At 41.1% G+C, this 19,349-nt stretch overlaps 2 protein-coding genes across 2 annotated transcripts; one reads left to right on the top strand and one right to left on the bottom strand.

Annotated features, from left to right (window-relative positions):
- The first annotated feature begins 327 nt into the window (after positions 1-327).
- Positions 328-7,501, top strand: LOC310984944 (fetuin-B). Its single transcript, XM_083970325.1, has 7 exons — positions 328-711; positions 1,384-1,497; positions 3,821-3,899; positions 4,585-4,751; positions 4,843-4,956; positions 5,950-6,081; positions 7,149-7,501. Exons 1-7 carry the CDS (start codon positions 502-504, stop codon positions 7,404-7,406), a joined length of 1,074 nt encoding a protein of 357 aa, XP_083826451.1. The 5' UTR covers positions 328-501; the 3' UTR covers positions 7,407-7,501.
- Positions 7,502-11,338: 3,837 nt separating this feature from the next.
- Positions 11,339-18,450, bottom strand: fetub (fetuin B). Its single transcript, XM_083970309.1, has 7 exons — positions 18,159-18,450; positions 17,293-17,406; positions 17,006-17,093; positions 15,614-15,780; positions 14,266-14,376; positions 14,078-14,161; positions 11,339-12,330 (listed from the first exon to the last, which is right to left on the bottom strand). The coding sequence occupies exons 1-7, from the start codon at positions 18,366-18,368 to the stop codon at positions 11,587-11,589; spliced, it is 1,518 nt and encodes a 505-aa protein (XP_083826435.1). The 5' UTR covers positions 18,369-18,450; the 3' UTR covers positions 11,339-11,586.
- Between the last annotated feature and the right edge of the window lie 899 nt (positions 18,451-19,349).

Here is a 19,349-nt window from a genome sequence, read left to right as displayed (position 1 = left end):
GAGTCTTATTTTAGGTACAATTAGATTTGTTTTGACTAGAAATGACATTTTGACTAGAAATAAGACAAATATTCTTGGTAAGATTTTGAGTTTTTGCAGTGTAGAATCTATTAATCAATAAAAAAAAACCATGCCTGTATATGTGATGAGCTTGTATTTTATCACAGTTGTGTCTTCTGTCCCCTGGTGAACTCTGACCTGCGGGTCGGACGGAGCAGCCGGTGGCCTGCAGAGCAGCAGAGCAGCAGATATCAGCTGTTTGCTCGTCCTCAGGCAGCAGCGAGGGGAAAGTCAAAGTCCACAGCGAAGCTCGATCGCGTCATGTTTGTCCAGCAGACCGGGATCACAGAGTCAGGCTTCTCATCACAAAGAGGCCGATCTGAAACCGTCCACCTGGACCGCCAGGCTTCAGCAGGCAAGCAGGGCCGGAATTAAAGTTCCCATCAGGCTTAGCGCGAGGGTTTTTTGTGTGTATGTGTGTGTTTGTGTGTGTGTTAGAGGATGAGTGTGTATCTGCTGCTCCTGTGTGTGGTGGTTCTGCTGCAGCAGCAGGAGGGACGAGCACGACCCGAGCCCGAGCCGGCCGGCTGCAGCAGCGCCGAGGCGGTGCGAGTGGCCGAGGACGCGCTGGAGCAGATCAACCAGGACCGGACGGACGGATACATCCTGTCCCTCAACAGAGTCTACGACGTCACACACACTCCTGCAAAGGTACACTGCAAAAACTCATAATCTCTCCAATAATATTTGTCTTATTTCTTGTCAAAATGTCTCATTTCTAGTTAAAACTGATCTATTTCCACTTGAAATAAGACTCATCATCTAAAAATGAACTTGTTTTTAGATCATTTTCACTTGTTTCAAACTAATTTTCAATGGGCTCTATGCACAGCTCCACCACTTCCTGAATTTAAGGCAGGTCCTTCATTTCCTGTCTGACATTATTGGACACACTGATTAATCCAGGTGTGTCTGACCATTGTGACTACTCAGACACACCTGGATTAATCAGTTTGTCCAATAATGTAAGACAGGAAATGAAGGACCTGCCTTAAATTCAGGAAGTGGTGGAGCTGTGCATAGAGCCAATTGAAATAAGTAGAAAAATCTGCCAGTGAAAGCAGGTTTAAGAACAAAACACTAAAAAGTGTCTAAAAAAAGCTACTTTTTATGTGATGAGTCTTATTTTAAGTTTTTAAAATATTTATTTATTTTATTTTAAGACATTTAGACTAGAAATAAGACAAATATTCTTGGTAAGATTTTGAGTTTTTGCAGTGTAAGAGTAGAACCACACACACACATCTGGAGGAGGATCTGAAGTATTTGCAGAAAGAAGATGAAAAACTGTGAAAATGTGCATGTGTGTGTGTGTTTGTGCAGGAGGACGCCGGGTCATTCTACAAACTCACCATCGATGTCATGGAGACCAAATGTCACATCATCAGCAGGAAACCATGGAAACAGTGTGAAATCAGAGATATCGGTGAAGTTCCAGTGAGTACCACACGGTGGCGTCTCGATCTCAACCAAAGACCAAAGTCAAATCTGATTTTTGAAAATGATTTTAGAGTTTTTAGGTTTATAGTGTTTGCACATTTTGTTGTTTGTTTTTGTTCATTGATAAAACAAGACAAATTCCAAACCCAGCAGAAGTGTGGCTGTGAACTCTGTTCATGGGTCAGTGACCAGGACGATTCAGAAATATCTTCAAAAATGTTGTGAAAGCACAATATTTGTTTTGTTTTCATGCTGGTTTTATGCCATTTGGACTAAAAGACTGAATGCCCCAGAAAATGTCAAATGGTGTAACCAAGAAAGAATGATCAATATTAAATATTTTTTTTCCACCTGGATTTAAGTATAGAAAATACACTTTCTACTGAATAATTAAATTGAATTATTTTTTTTGCTGCATTTCTATATTTAAATTTTAATGTATTTTAGAAACACTGAGCAGGACTTATCCTAAAACCACCGCTTTTTTCTAAATTATGTGACAAAATGATATCAAATTTGTCACATTATTAAATTTTATGACTTTTATGAATAAGTTCCAGTGACACAACTTGACATTGGGTTACATCACGTCATTGACCCATATATATTATGATGTACCATTGATATTTGATTGTTTTTTGAGTGTTTGTTGTGGTTGAAAGAATTGCCCCCATGGGTTAGCGTTGTCGCTATCCCTAGCGCCGGGTAGCCATGGTGTAACTCCGGTTTGCCTGCATCAATTTTAGTCGCCCTAACCCTTTTGCTCCCCCACACAAAGAAATGCTGGGTTGTTTTTTCAACCCAACCGTTGGGTTGAGCCTGTTGGTTTATTTAATTGGGTTATTTTCATTGAATTGGGTATTCTGAGAACCCAATTCACTAGGTTATTTTTGTTGGGAATAGAGTTATTAGCTGTTGGGTTGTAATTTCTATAATGTTGTGTTGGGTTGTTTTGGACTACCCAACACATTGGGTTGACGTTCGGTGGGAGGAGTTTCCCAGCATGCTTTGGGACAGTGTGTTTGTGATTCTAAGTTTAGGTTATTTCTGTTAAATATCGCCACAGATGTTATCTGCTACAGCTACACAATCTTTGGTGATACTGTTCTACACACTAATTTACTGATTCAATGTTCTACTCAGTTTACAATTACTGTTATGGAAATAAGCACTTTGACACCATAAGTGAAGTTATGTTTTTGGTTAGTGGTCTCCCTTCCTTTGAGTGCAGTTTGTCTGGTGGTCTGAGGATAATAAACAGCATTCTCCCTGTAGTTAAGTGATGTATGAGGCACAGGAGCTGCTACAAGATCTAAAGTTAGTCTCTGTTTGAGTTTATGTTAAAAAGAACCCTAGCCTGCCACAATATAGTTGTTAAGTGCAAGTTTGTGACACACTAGCTTCAGTTAGCAACCCAACTTGATTGGTTTAAAAGAACCCAGCAGTGTAGTCAATGTGGACCCTTAATTGGGTTATATGAACAACCTAACTGGGTTGTATAAACAACCCAACTGTTGGTTTGGAAACCAACCCAACTTGTTGGGTCAAAATAACCCAGCATGTGTTCTGTCCAATATTTAACCAGCATTTTTAACACCGGGTGACCATCAGGACAACGACTTAGGGGTCAAAAATGGCCGGAATTCTCCTTTTAAGATCTTTACTTCTAACAAACACTTCTCATTTCATTGTCAAGGTGGTTTCTCCCTTTGGAGGCCACTTGAAAGCAAGTGCTACACTGCAAAAACTCAAAATCTTACCAAAAATATTTGTCTTATTTCTAGTCAAAACAATCTCATTATACTTAAAATAAGACTCATCACATAAAAAGTAGCTTGTTTTTAGATACTTTTTAACTTATTTCAAGCATATTTTCACTTGAAATAAGTAGAAAAATCTGATAGTGGAGCAAGTTTTTCTTTCTTATTACAAGCACAAAAACCTGCTTTCACTGGCAGATTTTTCTACTTATTTTAAGTAAAAATTTGTTTGAAACATGTGAAAAGATTTAAAAACAAGTTAATTTTTAGGTGACAAGTCTCATTTCAAATGAAAACCTTTTGACAAGAAATAAGACAAATATTCTTGGAAAGATTTTGAGTTTTTGCAGTGTAGTGTTAAAGGAGGAGAAACAGGACTGGGCCTAAAACCATGAGGAGAGCCTTCAACCCAACCTGTGAAGTCAGAGGTGTGGTGAAGCTGCTGGGTGGTGCAGGAAAATGGAAAACCAACTGAAAGCTACATGATGTATGTCTGTGTGTGTGTGTGTGTGTGTGTGTGTGTGTGTGTGTGTGTGTGTGTGTGTGTGTGTGTCCCTCAGGTGTACGGAGAGTGTGAGGTGTCCGCCCACATTGACACTCAGGTCAAACTTCACAGCTACACCTGCTCACTTCGTAAAGGTAAGACCCAAAATGAACTTTTTCTGGTTCGTTTTGAAAAAAGTTTTTCCTTAAACACGTCATTGTTTCAAGAAGTTTTTTTTTTTTTCAAAAATCGATTTTTTATATTTTATTTTTTTTCTTTGAATTTTTTTTTTAAATATTGGGCGATGTGCATTTGTTCGCCTTTTTTTACATACAGAGAGTACAGGTTTTGAAAGGGGTTTAAGTTCACTTTATAATGGAGTATGTTAATTTATAGGCTCCTACAGTGTTTGTGTGCAGATAAATGTTAAAAATGCAGACTAAAAATCGAGAGAATCGGCAATATCGTAGAATCGCAATTTAAATCGAATCGCCATCCAAAAAATCGTGGAAGAATTGAATCGGGAGAAAAGCATATCGTCCCAGCCCTTTTCTAGACACAGTGATTCCCCCAAACTGAATAAATACAACACATAGCAACACAAAACACACACACACAGAAATAATAATGTTTCTTCAATAATTTCAGATTTGTCTAAACGGTGACAGGGCGTGAAAAATATGATATAGGCCTAGCTAAACTCTCGTTCATTACTACTGTTCTCATTCAAATTATGTGCTGGTTTTCTACCCGGAAGTAGTTGTAAACAACAAGGCGATTCGGTCTATTGGTGTGGACGAGCTCTAAGTTTCTTCTTTTGTTTGTGTGTTTGTGTGTCAGTTCCCTCCACGGCGGTGGTGCAACGCTGTCCCGACTGTCCCACCGCCGACGATGTGAACGAGCCCGTCGTCAAGGACACGGCCAACCTGTCCCTGCAGAAGTTCAACGAGGAGAGCGGTCTGTCCAACTTGTTCAGAGTGGAGAACATCACCAAGGCCAGCTTGCAGGTCGACTCCGCACTGTGATGGTTTAAACTCTCTTACTGCTCTGCTCTGTGCTGCTGTTTACATTATAAAGTCTCTGTGCACTTTGCGCCAGTGGGTGATCGGCCCGTCCTACTTTGTGGAGTTCACCATCGTGGAGACGGTGTGTTCGAGGGAAACGGACGTCAGTGAACTGAGCAGCTGCAAACCGATGGACTGTCAGTTTGCTGTGAGTATTTTAATTTTGATACATGTGATGAATAATCAAAACACAAACGTGAATTTATCACTTTTTTTGTTTCAATTGAGCCAAAGAAAATCATCCGTCCAGTTCATTAATGTGTCAGTGCTGGTTTATATGACAGAGACATAATATATATAAAATGAAAAATAACGATCTTGTAATTTATTTGAAGATTATCCAAGATCAACAAGTGGAAAATAAGAAAAATAAAGTAAATTAATAATTACACAAAATAAATACACAAACAGTTATGGGGTTAGTTCAACATTTTGGCAAATTGGCCCATTGCCATCATCCCTATAGTCATAGCAGTAGGTTCGTTACCTTTAATTGTCGGTGCAAGCTATTTTTAGAACGGCGGAGCAGAGCCGTGAGCTGCTCAGAGCTACGCTACGGAGGCTCATGGGATTTCTTGGTTTCCCTCATCAAACTCATCAATACACAATCCAACAACTCCACAACGCTCTGGTGGACAAGTTGTGACCTGCACATTCACCACGCTATGAGATAATAACACAACGTTACCAGACAGAGTTGTTTTAGAGGGAAATTCATGCAAAACCCCTGATGCGCATTCCTGTCGGGGGCAGTTTTTCATCAAGCAGTCTCTGCATTTACCTCTAAAACAACTCTGTCTGGTAACGTTGTGTTATTATCTCATAGCGTGGTGAATGTGCAGGTCACAACTTGTCCACCAGAGCGTTGTGGAGTTGGATTGTGTATTTGATGAGTTTGATGAGGGAAACCAAACAGACACAGATATTATCCATCCACCGCTATTGATTGATTTCTCACCGGCTTCATTGAAAACAAATGCACATGGCCGTGAGGAGGGTTAGGAAGTTAGGTCCCCTTTTAATGTTGTTAATGTTGTATTGCCCCTGTTGACCCTGGAGTTTTGACGTCTTCACACTTCAAGTCTGAGCTTTGCCCTCCTAACGAGTTGTTAAGCCCACATGTTTGTGTGTTTTCTCTCAGCACAGAGGTTTCTGTCATGGTTCCCACACGGAGCCTGAGGACCCGTTTGTGTTCAGAGTCTCTGGAAAGACGGACGGCTTGTTTCAGAAGAGGAATCCTGCCGAAGTCAAGTGTGAGATCTACGAGCCTCAGGTCGCTGCTTTGACTTCCCACTCCTTCAGTTTTAACAAAGAGAACATGTCTGATAACCATTAAAGGGATAGTTCACCCAAAATTGAAATTTCACTCATTATCTACTCCCCCTCATGTCGACTAAGGGCTGGGAGAAGTTTCAGAGTCCTCCGTGGCTTCTCTGAGTTACAGGGGGTGTCCATATTATAATGGTTGCAAATGGATACCAACTGTCTTCGTAACAAAAAGACACACCAAAAAACATCCAAATACCTCCATGCTGCTCGTATGTAATGTCCGTCTTGTATTGAAGCCCCGAAATGCGAAATTGTCCCGAGAAAAATAAAATAAGTCTATTTTTCAAGCTTGTTTGTAGCGGAAGCTTCTCTTCCCAGTTCGTCCAAATTTGATGAACCGGGAAGAGGAGCTTCGAGAAGCTTCCACTACAAAACAAGCTTGAAATATAGACTTATTTAAAGCAGAAGTAAGCGGAATGTTTGTGTTAATATAAGTCTTAAATAGTTCTATCTTCCAACGACAATCACTTATATAAAGTGTTTGGTCCGTCAGTCACTCTGCTCTGCTGTAAGCCGAGGAGAAAACTTTCCTTGTATCCTACAACCTTTATCCAATGAGGAGAGAGAACGGCATAAAGGGGTGGTCCTCTCTGTGTGTGCAGCCAAGGGATGCGCGTGAATGTGGTGACGTAGGGACGAGGGCAGGGGCTGCTAACTCCATCGGCTGACAGGAAATTAGCCAAAACGACCGGATCGCTTACTTATGCTTTAATTTTTTTCGGGACAATTTCGCATTTACAATTTCGCAATTACATACGAGCAGCATGGAGGTATTTGGATGTTTTTTGGTGTGTCTTTTTGTTACGAAGACAGTTGGTATCCATTTGCAACCGTTATAATATTGACATGCACTGCTACGCCGAGACCCCCTGTAACTCAGAGAAGCCACGGAGGACTCTGAAACTTCTCCCAGCCCTTAGTCCACATGAGGGGGAGTAGCTAGATAATGAGTGAAATTTCAATTTTGGATCAACTATCCCTTTAACCACTCTTGTGTTTCCTCCTCTGCAGGCCGCCGTCGTGGAGGAGCAGGCCCACGCCAAGGCCGACGGCGGCCACACGGGGCATCAGCACGACCACAAACACCTGCACCCCCATGAGCACGTGCACTCCCCGGCAACCGCCTCAGACTCGCCCGTCTCGCCGTCTCCGCGGAGCTCTCTGGGCGCCGTGGTGGAGCGGCGACCCTCCCCCAGATCTGCCCCGGCTGCCGGCTCCTGCCCCTCGCCGTCCCGACACAACCTGGGCATCAACATATTCATTCTGTGAGCGGCTGCAGCTTCGTCTTCTGTGATGAAGATGATACATGATCAATAATCTGATAATCAGATTTCACTGTTTGATTAAAGCATTTTACAAAACTGTTGAATGTCTATTATTTCCTCCCAGCATGAAACGTAGATGTTTATATAAGATATTATTTATCTTTTACTCTTATTCTTTTAAGTCTCAAACAAGAGCAAACTCTTAATTTGAAAGTCTCAAGATGCTTGCAGGTCATGTGATGATCAGCACTAAAGCGCTGGAAAAGAGATTAACGACACAACACCACCATTGACTCCCGTGGTAAGCGTTTTGCGCCCCGAGTGGCAGGATATGGGTATTGCAAAAGCGCCCAGAAAACTCATTCACTCCAATGTATGTGTGTTGCCCACTTGCTTGTAAATTGATGAAAACGGCCGTGTTTTTGTTTTTAGGTGTCTTGGTCATATCAGATTATACTTATAATTTATTCATTACAAAATGTAGATTGAAACATTAATGTAGACAAGTGTTTTCTTTGTTTTTTTTACTCGCCTATGTGTTAATGTGTATCTGTAAAGGATCCTCAATGATGCTATTAACGTGGGCGATCTATAAATGTCCTTAAATTATTGAAAACACCACACTTGCTCATTCACCAACAATGCAGAGATGTCAGTTCTTGGGCGATTTTGCAATACCCATATTCCGCCACCAGGAGGCGCTTCCATTGAACCAATGCGTGTCGTTACTCTGTTTTCCAGTACTCTAATCAGCACTAGAGCGCTGGAATAAGAGAGCAAGCGCCTCCTAGTGGCCAAATATGGGTATTGCAAAAGTGCCCAAGAACTGACATCTCTGCATTGCTGGCGAACGAGTAAGTGCAGTATTTTCAATAATTTTAGGACATTTCTAGATCACCCACGTTAATAGCATCATCGTGGACACCTTACAGATAAATATTAACACATAGTAAAATAAATAAAACAGTTGTCTACATTAATGTTTCAAGACATTTTGAAATAAACAAATTATAAGTATAACTCAATATGACCAAGATACCTAAAAACAAAAACACACACCGTTTTCATCAATTTACAAGCAAGTTGGCAACACACATAATTGTAGTGAATGGGTTTTCTGGGAACATTTGCAATACCCACATCCTGCCACTAAGGGTGTATGAGGCTTACCACTGGAGTCAATGGAAGTGACGTTACTCTCTTATTCCAGCTCTCTAATCATAACCAGTTTCACAGATTTTATAACCAGGTTAAAACAAATACGGTTTAGAAACAAGATGCTCCCCTGCGAGTCAGTTTCCTGCATCTGTGTCATGTGAGTTTCTCCGTGACTCCGCCCCCTTTAGGAGACCAGCAGGCCATGACTCCGCCCCTTTTAGGAGACCAGCAGCAGCAGGTCTTGAGTCTATTGACTCCAAAGGGAGAAGTGAACGTGAGCTCAGATTATGGTCGATTCTTTCTCTCCATAGTCACTGAAGTAAATATTGGACTCATTTTTTAGAATCCACATCTCTTCTGAACATTTTGACATGAACAAATCAGAAGAAAAGGAACTTTGTTCGAGACCTGTCTCTGTCTCAACAACACACCCTCACCAGATCTCCTAGGTAACATCAACAAATTTCGTAATGCTAAATCTGAATGTTATGTGTAAATAATTAAAGCAGAAGTAAGCAGAATATTTGTGTTAATATAAGTCTTAAATAGTTATATCTTCCGACGGCAATCACTTATATAGAGTGTTTGGTCTGAAACACGGGTCTGTCAGTCACTCTGCTCTGCTGTAAGCCTAGGAGAAAACTTTCCTTGTATCCTACCTTTATCCAATGAGGAGAGAGAACTGCATGTGGTGATGTAGGGACGAGGGCGGGGACTGCTAACTCCATCGGCTGACAGAAAGTTAGCCAAAACGACCGGATCGCTTACTTCTGCTTTATGTTATCATAAGAAAATATAAATAGCTCACTTTTCTCTGCCGACAACTTTTATAAATAGACACACACAGTTCACAACACGAGGTTGGGGGGCGGTCACCACGCCCACTTTGGAGACAGGAAGTGTAGCTGGACCGTTTCATATCATTGGTGCAGTTTGTAGTGAGCCGTCTCGTCATAGTAGAGGATCTTTGATTAAAAGACTTGATTTTAATGATATCTGGCAAATTGATGGATCAAACTTTATTCATACTGCACATTTCAAACAAATCAAGAAACTCAGTGTTGGAGGTTTAAAACTGGATTTTATGATGATGCACAAAATATGACTTCCTCTTCTTTAGCAGTTTAGCATTACGCTTTATTCACTTGTTTTCTGTGTGGCATAATGTGGTAAGACAGATGTTTTCAATTTTATGCAAGATCAATTTTATTGCATTAATTTATTCTTCAGAGCAGTTAATGTCCACTGGATCTGCTTCATCTGATAAAATACACTGTGACCTCAAATTGCACCACCACTTTGTTTGTTTTGCTTTATTTGTTTTCTGGTTTAGATTCTGTTCCTCGATGGGAAATGACAACCTGTGAAACGTGGTGGTTACGAAACTGCGTGTTTTATTTTCTTGGCCCTTCTTCCTGCAGAGAAGCAGGATTACAGCTGTGAACAGCTGTGAGGCCGCAGAACAGAGATAACAGCTGTTTGCCCAGTGGTTGAGGTTTGTAAAAGTTGTGTGAGTGGCTTCAACTGTTCATTGTGTTTGCAGTTTGCAGATACAGAACAAGTTCAAGTTCATTTATCTGAATATCAGGATCCACAAACTCACACTTATTTTACCTTATCGCATATTAGCTGTTAGCCGCTGAGCTAACCGTTAGCTCCTCTTAGCTTTTTTTTTGGTTTTCCAACAGCTCAGTCACTCAGGAAACTCTCTGTCTGGTTTGTTTGTTTGTTCAGCTTGGCGTCGCTCTAAGTTCAGGCTCGTCGTATCAATAATCAGTGGAGATCGCTTGGCTCCTCCATTGTTGAGCTCTTTGTCCTCTCAAAGGTCGACACTGAAAACACGACCTGATACCATCAAAGGTCACCGGCGCTGAAACTGGGACGTTGATTTTTCCTCCACACAATCAAACACAATTGTCTCTGACTCTCTGGATTTAGACTCAAGATGCTGTTTTGTTAGTTTTATGGTAATAATATAATATATACCGGTATATAAGAGACACAAGGGAATAAATCAGCTTCTATTTAAATGTAATATATATAATATAATGTATAAGGAAAAAGAAACGAGTGTCTGCTCTTTAAAAAAACATGATTTACATTATATATTGAAGGAACTCACACACAAATGTAATACATGTGCATGTGTCTAACCAATAGGCCTATGTACATACTTACATATACATTTATTTATGAAACCTATTAAAATTGGACCAATTTCATATATTGATTTGTTTAAGTGCTTGTGCTCATATTTTAGACATGTTACTGTATAATACAAGCTTTCTTATGCTGTTTTAATAAACATGCATAGGCCTATATAAATGATATATAAATTAAATGAATAATAACATATGGTCGCAATCGTACAGAATGAAAAAAAAGATTAGATATAAAATAGATATTTTTATTTCTTATTAATTTTACTATGGGTTCTTAATATATGCAATATCTGCATTAACCACAGAGGATATATATATATATTCACTGTTGATAAAGGGACTTAAATGTAATTTATGACATTTCTGTGAGGGAATGTATGTGTATTTAATTGGAAAAAAAACTGATATTATAATTTAAATATGTCTTGGTGTACTTCGGCTAACAGCCCCTTCTCTAATGATCATATATTGGTAATAAAATCCCTCTGTAGATTGATTTTCATGGTGATAAACATGATCAATGCAGAGATCAGTGAAGGGAAACCCATGGGATCGACACTGAATGCATCGTTGGTAAGTATTTGTGCTGTGGTTGTTAATAAAACAAAGACAGAAACAGTTTTTCTGAGACGTTTTATTTCTAAACAGAGGAAAATGAGGAGAGAACAGGTCTATGTTGTTGTTTTTAACGAGCTCAGCCTTCATCACGCCTTCTTCTGTGCCGTTGAGGTGAGTCACACAGTTTTGTCCACGTGTCAAATATGTTAAATATGGTTTTCCTGTGTTTTTTCCTACTTTTGTCTACAGTCTGTTCTTCTACTCCCTTCACCACCAACACCTGTTTTGTATTTATTTTTGTTTTTTTTACGCAGCGGCCTTGAACATGGCGTCCTCGGCGAAGAGTTTCTCGACCTCGGTTGCTGCGATCAGAGGGGCGGGGCACTGGCCGGACACGCCCTTGGGGAACGGCTCGATGACGGGCTCCATCTGCCCGGGGATCTGGGGGTCGGGCTTGGCCATCAGCACCACGCCGGCGTCACCCACGGGCTCGTCGGGGAAGGAGGGAAGGGTCATGGGCTGGTCCAGCGAGGGCAGCAGCTTCACCTGACCCAGAGGATGGTCGTGCGCGGCGTGGTCGTCGTGCTCGTGGTCGTGGTGGTGGTGGTGGTGCTCGTGCTCGTGCAGGTGAGCGTGCTTGTGGTCGTGGTCCAGCGCCACCTCGTGGTCGTGCTCGTGGGTGTGGACGCCGTCGGCGTGCTTGTAGTCGTGGTGCTGGTTGGGCGCGTCGCCGCTGTGGTCATGTGCCTTGGCGTGATGGGCGTGCACGTGGTCGTGGCCGTGCCCGTGGTCGTGGGAGTGGTCGTGCGCGTGCCTGTGGGAGCTGCCCGACGCGTGGTCGTGGGTGTGGTGGTGGTCGCTGCCCTCGGGGTGCTGCGCCGTCTGGTCGTGGTGGCTGTGGCTCTTGGTGTGGTCGTGCGCGTGGTCGTGGGTGTGCGTGTGGTCGGCGGCGTGAGCCTGGTCGTGGTCGCCCGTCAGAGTGTGTGTGTCGGTGTGGCTGTGGTCGGTCTCTCCGGCCAGAAGGTGCAGCTTCTTCTCCCTCTCAGCAGCCTGGAGAAGAACAACAGGAAGCGTTAGATCACAACCTGGACGGAAAGTCTCAACAAATAATCCAAAACTTTATTTTCACAGAGGAACAAAGTTACACAGTTATCCACCACTTTCCGGAGAACGACGCTGGGTGTCACCATGACACTCCATTCATTACATTTTAGATTAACGTTAGCTGGGCTAACCGTTAGCCGTTAGCAGTGTCAATAAACAGCCCACGAAAAAAATATTTTTTCCAGCGGATATCCTAGTTACAACATGACTGAGTTAACTGGAGTAGTTTCATGTTGGGAGGGAGGGTTTTAACAGCTGACGTCCTGATGTTGGTTTGCTGCTGCTGTTAGCTGTCAGCGGCTGCGAAGCTAACGGCTACGATAGCCATGACTAGTTGCAGAGGCGTGCACACAGAAGTGGTGGTGTTTGTTCGGTAATTCGTTTTGTTGACAAACATCAGATTAGTCAGGGCGGTTTTGGCAGCCCGGAGCCCCCACATTTGGTGCCTACCGGTGCCTACACCAGTGGCTAGTGCTACCAGTTAGCCACTCGCTAGAATGCTACTACGGGGTTGAAAACCGAAATATATGCTTCCGTTGTGGTGTGACGCAATTGATCATGGGAAAATAAAGTGGTGGATATAAACCAGTGGTTCCCAAACGTTTTTACTTCAAGGACCCCTAAATCAGTGGCGTGCACAGGGTGGGGGCGGAGGGGGGGGTGACCGCCCCCCCCCCATCCCCCCCTCGTTGCCCAATTGTTGAAAAACGCTCGCTAAAGTGCCCCCTGGGAGCCAAAATGCGTGCTAAAGTGCCCTCTAGGAGCCAAAACGTGTGCTAAAGTGCCCTCATCAGTAGCAAGGACGCGCTACATATGTGCCCTTTTTTTTCCTTTTCGCCCCTGATCTTCAAAAAGTCTGTGCACGCTACTGCCCTAAATTGACACAAATTAGACCACGAACCCCCATTGGACAAAGTTTTGAAGCAAACACTAGAAATACACATATATTTGCTCTGAGACTGAAGAACATTACTTTCTTAGTCAATGTAGACGTTCAAATTAGGGTCAATGACGTGAATTTGTAGAAATATTATAGAGAAAAATTGGTGGTGCAATTTCTTCAAAAAGTGGTAAAATTTCTCAATTAAAAAAAAAGAAATTCTAGATTAAGTGGTAAAATTTCAAAAAACAAAAAAGGAAAATAATAATAATAATATAGAATATTATATAGAATATATAAGAAAGTGGTAAAAATATCTAAAAAAAAAAAAGATTAGGAAAAAGTCGTAAAATTTAAAGAAAAAAAAAGGAAAATAACAATAATATTATAAAAAAAGTGGTGAAATTAAAAAAAAAAAAAATTGGGGACCCCCTTGAAACCTCTCAAGGACCCCTTTGAGAACCATTAATATAAACTACATACAGATCAATGCGGCCTCTCTAAGCTGCTCCACTGTCGCCATCTTGGCAATCCCTGACTCTAGGGTTGACCAAATATGGGCAAAGACCCACCTGTCAGCCTGGTTTATCAGGTCTGATCACTCTTTTAATATAAATATGCGACTCAACATTTTACAAAATCGATATAATTATCTGTAAAGTCCAAATCTGTGTCTAACATGGGAGTCTATAGGGACTCACTGACTCACTCTAGTGGCCAGGAGAGGAACTGCAGCTTCATTTTTCGCACTCTGCTGAAGCTGAACCACAGTCTGACATCCACATTAAATTTCTGAGTCTCTGTGAGTCTCACCTCGGGCTCGAAGATCTCACACTCCACGCTGACATCTTCACCAGTGGGCGTGGCAAATTTGGATCCCTTACAGAAACCCTTGTGCTGAGGTAAGAAAACACAGAAAAAAACACAGGTAAGAGACGAGCTGGAGAGGATTCACACAGGAACCAAATGATTTGTTGGATGTGAAGTTGATCCTGACTCACAGCGAACTCGCACTTCATCAAGGGACATTTAACGGCCGGTTCCTCTGAGGTCCGGGAGCAGCTGGTCTCCTGGATGATGTACTCCGCGTTGTAATACATGCCCATGGCCATCTGGATACACACACATACACACACAAATTTCAAAAAATTTCATAGAAAATACCATAAAAAATTGACAAAAAAAAACGAAAAAAATGAAAAACCACAAATATATTGTAAGAAAAATGAAATGCTATAAAGAAATACTATCATTAAAAAAAGAAGAGAGTAAGGAATAAGAAATTTTAAAAACAAAAAAAAATCCTAAAAATGTATATAACCTATGAAAAATCACTAAAAATGTATACAACTTATGAAAAAAAAAGAAAACTAAAAGATCCAAAACCCCCAAATTTAAATAGTTAAAAGTAAAAAAATCAAACATAAAGCTAAAAAGCAGAAAATGGAAAAAATTACTATACAAACTAAAAAAAAACAAAAAAACACAATAGCGGAAAGTGAACAGATCAGAGTCCGTGGATGATTTGACGCCGACACTTTGGTGGAAACTTTTTAAATGTGGCTTCAGGAATGACATTAAAATCCAAACAGACTTTGTTTGTTGGCACAAAGAACCTGCCCTCATTAAATCACTGACTGCATTGATCCAAAATTGATCGATGAACCGACCCCCCCCTCCTTCCAAATTAGACCACAGACCCTCATTGGACAAAATTTTGAAGAAAACACTAGAAATACACAAATATTTGCTCTGAGACTGAAGAACATTACTTTTTTAGTCAATGTATACGTTCAAATTAGGGCCAATGGCGTGAATTTGTGGAAATACTATAGAGAAAAATTGGTGGTGCAATTTCTTCAAAAAGTGGTAAAATTTCAAAAACAAAAAAGGAAAATAATAATAATAATAATAATAATATAGAATATTATATAGAATATATAAGAAAGTGGTAAATATATATATATATATATTTAAAAAATTCTAGGAAAAAGTCGTAAAATTAAAAAAAAAAAAAGGAACATTTTTACAAAATCGAACACTTTAAAATCTTTTTATTGTAAATGACTTTTCTTGGTCCACCTGGTACCTCTGTATGAATTAAATCAATCAGGTGAATTATGAACAAATTCACTCCATAATTATCTGAAAAGTCCAAATCTGTGTCTAACGTGGTTATTTTAACATGGGAGTCTATGGGGACTCACTGACTCACTCTAGTGACTAGTGACTCTTGGCACAAAGAACCTGCCCTCATTAAATCACTGCATTGATCCAAAATCGATCGATGAACCTCCCCCTCCCCCTCCTCCTCCCCTCCTCCTCCCCTCCTCCTCCCCCCTCACTCACCCCGGCGGTGGCTCTGGAGACCTTGACCAGAGCGAAGCGATTGGCCAGCCCGCTGTCCTGGTTGAACTTCTCCAGCGACTTCTGTGCCGTTTCCACCACCTCGGCGCTGTCCAGGGACATCAGACCGGGGCAGTCGGGGCAGACGCTGCTGACCCGAGCGTTGGGGACTGAACAGAGGGGGAGGGGGAGGAGGGGGGGCTGTCACTTCAGACTGACACTTTACATGTTTTCACTGTTATTATAAGCAGGGGTGCACATAACTGGTACGCAGGCAGTGGTGTACACAGGGGCCCAGTTGTTGAAAAACACACTCTAAAGTGCCCTCTTCTTCACACTGTAAAAACTCAAAATCTTTCCAAGAATATTTGTCTTATTTCTTGTCAAAATGTCTCAATTTTAGTTCATACTAATCTCTTTCCACCTAAAATAAGACTCATTACCAAAAAATTATCTTGTTTTTAGACAGTTTTCACTTTTTTCAAACAAATTTTCAATTGAAATAAGTAGAACAATTTGCCAGTGAAAGCATGTTTTCTGTGCTTGTAATAAGAAAGAAAAACTTGCTCCACTGTCAGATTTTTCTACTTACATTTCAAGTGAAAATCTGCTTGAAAAAAGTGTCTAAAGAACAAGCTACTTTTTATGTGATGAGTCTTATTTTTAGTATAATTAGATTTGTTTTGACTAGAAATGACATTTTAACTAGAAATAAGACAAATATTCTTGGTAAGATTTTGAGTTTTTGCAGTGCAGTGGCGAGGACACTTTTCTTTTCGCCTGTGCCCTTCAAAAAATCTGTGCACGCCACCGTACGCATGAGCGACAAAAATGAGGGAATGTAGACCAACATGTGTCTTTCCACGTGCTCCTGGCAGTCGGTAAAAAAAACTGAGCTCTCCACTCCAGCCCTCTCATCTGCAGCTGCCGAGCCGAGCGGTCAGAGGAGCGCTAACTGAAGCTCTAACTGCAATCTGAGCACCGATCGTCCTCTCAGTTGCCAATATAGGATCGGGATAAGCCACCTATAATAGTAATTTATCATAATAATACATTTATAGAGCACCTTTCGAGGTTGTTCTTATCAATAAATACAATTAAAATACACAATAATACAATAACATTAGAATACAGGAATAAAGAATAAAAAAAATACAAGAGTCACATCAAAAATATGTATGAGTACCAAACTCTATGTCCTGATTCTCATCTGAGTAGCTCACTAAAAAAGTCCCATGATCTGATATCACCAAGTAATTAACAGCCCAGGAGCGCTGTTGTAACCAACCGGTTAGGTTTAGGGTTAGGTGAAGTCCTGGGCTGTTGTTTACTTACTGATATCAGATCGTGCAAAAACGTCATGTGCACCCCTGAGTAAGCATCTTTTATCCTCACCTGGTCTGATGGCACAGTTGTATTTGTAGAGACGCACCACTCTGTTCACCTTGCTGATGAAGATGACAGCTTTACATTGTCCATACACCTGCAGAGCAAACACACACACAATATTTTTTATAATAAGACTAATAATAATTATGTTGATATGGAAAAACACAATGGAATTTAAGTCAGGCATGAAAACTTCACTATAAAACTTAAAATGATTAAAATAAGTACCCATATGTTTATCTGTTTAATGTTTGCAACTAAGCTGCTGTGTGATTGATTGTGTGTTTACTGACCGGTACATTATGCAGGGGCCGGATCTCACAGGACTTCCAGTCTTTCCTGCTGATGACGCTGCAGTTGGTCTCCACGACATCCAGAGTCAGGTAAAACACCACGCCGTTCTCCCCCTGTCACACACACACACACACACACACACACACACACACACACACACACACACACACACACACACACACACACACACACACACACACACACACACACACACACACACACACACACACACACACGCAGAAAGAGAGAACACATTGTACATGCATTAATGCTACAATACTCAGAGATTGATACCACACTGCAAAAACTCAAAATCTTTCCAAGAATATTTGTCTTATTTCTTGTCAAAATGTCTCATTTCTAGTCAAAATTAATCTCTTTCCACTTAAAATAAGACTCATCACCTAAAAATGAACTTGTTTTTAGATAATTTCACTTGTTTCAAACTAATTTTCAATTGAAATAAGTAGAAAAATCTGCCAGTGAAAGGAGGTTTTTTGTGCTTGTAATAAGGAAGAAAGACTTGCTCCACTGTCAGATTTTTCTGCTTATTTAAAGTGGAAAATTTGCTTGAAACAAGTGAAATTATCTAAAAACAAGTTCATTTTTAGGTGATGAGTCTTATTTTAAGTGGAAAGAGATTAGTTTTAGTGTGATGAGTCTTATTTTAAGTATAATTAGATTTATTTTGACTAGAAATAAGACAAATATTCTTGGTAAGATTATGCATTTTTGCAATGCACTCATCAATGCTGACGTTTCTTAATGAAACTTTTTTTTACAGTGTAAAAAAGTGTGAACTAAACTAAACGCATGGTGCATTTACTGACATACAGTTCAGGCTTTTAGGGTCGGTTTGACTCACGTGTGCGGCTGTGTGCACGTTGGACAGGCGGTGCAGGCCGAACACGTAGCCTTCCTGTCGGTCCCGGTTGATCTTTTCGAGGGCGAGGCCGGCGGCGCTCACGGCAAACGCGTCCTCGCATGAGCCCTGCTCCAAACCGCTCTGATCCACCGGGGCGCCGTGAACGCAGCACAGCGCCAGCAACAGAGACAACAGCACACACTGCTTCATGGTTGTGTCTCTCTCTTTCTTGCTCTCTCTATCTGAAACACACACTAACACACACACGCTGGCCTGAGTGGAGGAGGAGAGATGTTCAGACTGGGATGTGGCGTGCTGACCTTTTATATCCAGCTACTGTTAGCTCGCCCACCCTCAGTCAGAAAATCACTGCCCTCACATGTCACCTAAGGTAAATAGGACCATTGAACCCCCTCCCTCGCCCACACACACACACAAATACATCCCCCTAGCCTCTCTCGCAACACCCCGGCCCATGAGAGCCAATCAGCTCCTGTACACACTTGCACAATGAGGGTTTATCAGACCGGAGATAATGTGATCAGCAGTGAGTTTCTGCTCCCAGATCAATATGGACATGGCGGGAAAATCACTTGATGCACTCGTAGTAGCTCCAACTTCATTTTAATTCCTGCTCTATCTATCTATCTATCTATCTATCTATCTATCTATCTATCTATCTATCTATCTATCTATCTATCTATCTATCTATCTATCTATCTATCTATCTATCCATCTATCCATCTATCCATCTATCCATCCATCCATCCATCCATCCATCCATCCATCTATCTTATCTATGTTGCTTTACTGTAATAAACTTACATACATTACTGTAAATATTTCATTCATTTCTTTATTTCAGACTCCGGTCCGTCCAATTTGGACGAACCGGGAACCGGGGTTTCAATACAAGACGGACATTACATACGAGCAGCATGGAGGTATTTGGATGTTTTTTGGTGTGTCTTTTTGTTACGAAGACAGTTGGTATCCATTTGCAACCGTTATATGGACATGCACTGCTACGCCGAGACCCCCTGTAACTCAGAGAAGCCACGGAGGACTCTGAAACTGGGTGAACTATCCCTTTAATAAAAAAGCAAAAAAAGCAGAAAAAAAGCAAAAAAAAATAAAAACTACAAATAAAAAATCTAAACAAAAAACTACAAAACGAAAAAGTAAAATAAA

The sequence above is a fragment of the Trachurus trachurus genome, assembly GCF_905171665.1.
Source record: "Trachurus trachurus genome assembly, chromosome: 4".
NCBI lineage: Eukaryota > Metazoa > Chordata > Actinopteri > Carangiformes > Carangidae > Trachurus > Trachurus trachurus.
Note: the sequence above shows the minus strand (reverse complement) of the source record. Positions and strands in the feature narration are given on the sequence as shown.